Genomic DNA, 834 nt, shown 5'->3' with positions numbered 1-834 from the left:
AAGTGGGATGCCCGGAATCAAGGACGGTGCGGTTTACGGTTTATCTCCCGGTGGGACTCCATGACAAACCTCGCGCAATTTTCCGGTTCCATTTCGTTTTTTCGGGGGGAGCTTGTCGTCAAATTATGGACGAAATGGGCAGAGAGAGAAGCACCGGCATGAAACGAATTATGCGTCGGTGGAATCACCAGAGGAACGCTGTCGTCATTATTTGAAAACACTGGCGGAGCGAGTACATCTCGATGATAAAGATACTCTATCAGACTGTTAAAGAAAGACCGTATTGGAGTAGTTGCAGTTCCAGAGAAATGGAATTCCTTCAGGAACTGGATGGCAGTATCTGCACCGTACATTTAGTGAAATTGTTGAATTATTATATCGCTGATGCGCTTTAAACGGTACTGTGTGAAGTGGATGCCCGAATCAACGACTGTCCGCTTACGGTTATCTCCTGTGGGACTCATGACATCCTCGCGCAATCTACGGTCCATTTCTTTCTTCGGCGCAGCTTGTCGTCAATTATGGACGAAGTGGCAGAGAGAGATGCACCGGCATGAAACGAATTATGCGTCGGTGGAATCACCAGACGAACGCTGTCGTCATTATTTGGAAACACTGGCGGAGCGAGTACATCTCGATGATAAAGATACTCCATCAGACTGTTAAAGAAAGACCGTATTGGAGTAGGTGCAGTTCCAGAGAAATGGAATTCCTTCAGAAACTGGATGGCAGCACCTGCGCCGTAGATTTAATGGAATTGTTGAATTATTATATCGCTGATGAGCTTTAAACGGTAGTGTGTGAAGTGGATGCCCGAATCAACGACTGTCCGCT

General features: G+C 46.8%; 1 protein-coding gene across 1 annotated transcript; it reads right to left on the bottom strand.

Moving 5' to 3' along the window:
• Nucleotides 1–17: 17 nt before the first annotated feature.
• Nucleotides 18–353, bottom strand: Tsp_12933 (conserved hypothetical protein). The gene has a single exon (XM_003368457.1). It carries the CDS (start codon nucleotides 351–353, stop codon nucleotides 18–20), a length of 336 nt encoding a protein of 111 aa, XP_003368505.1.
• Between the last annotated feature and the right edge of the window lie 481 nt (nucleotides 354–834).

The sequence above is a fragment of the Trichinella spiralis genome, assembly GCF_000181795.1.
Source record: "Trichinella spiralis strain ISS 195 chromosome Unknown Scfld2441, whole genome shotgun sequence".
Lineage (NCBI taxonomy): Eukaryota > Metazoa > Nematoda > Enoplea > Trichinellida > Trichinellidae > Trichinella > Trichinella spiralis.
The sequence above is the reverse complement of the archived record's forward strand: the minus strand, read 5'-3'. Positions and strand labels throughout refer to the sequence as shown.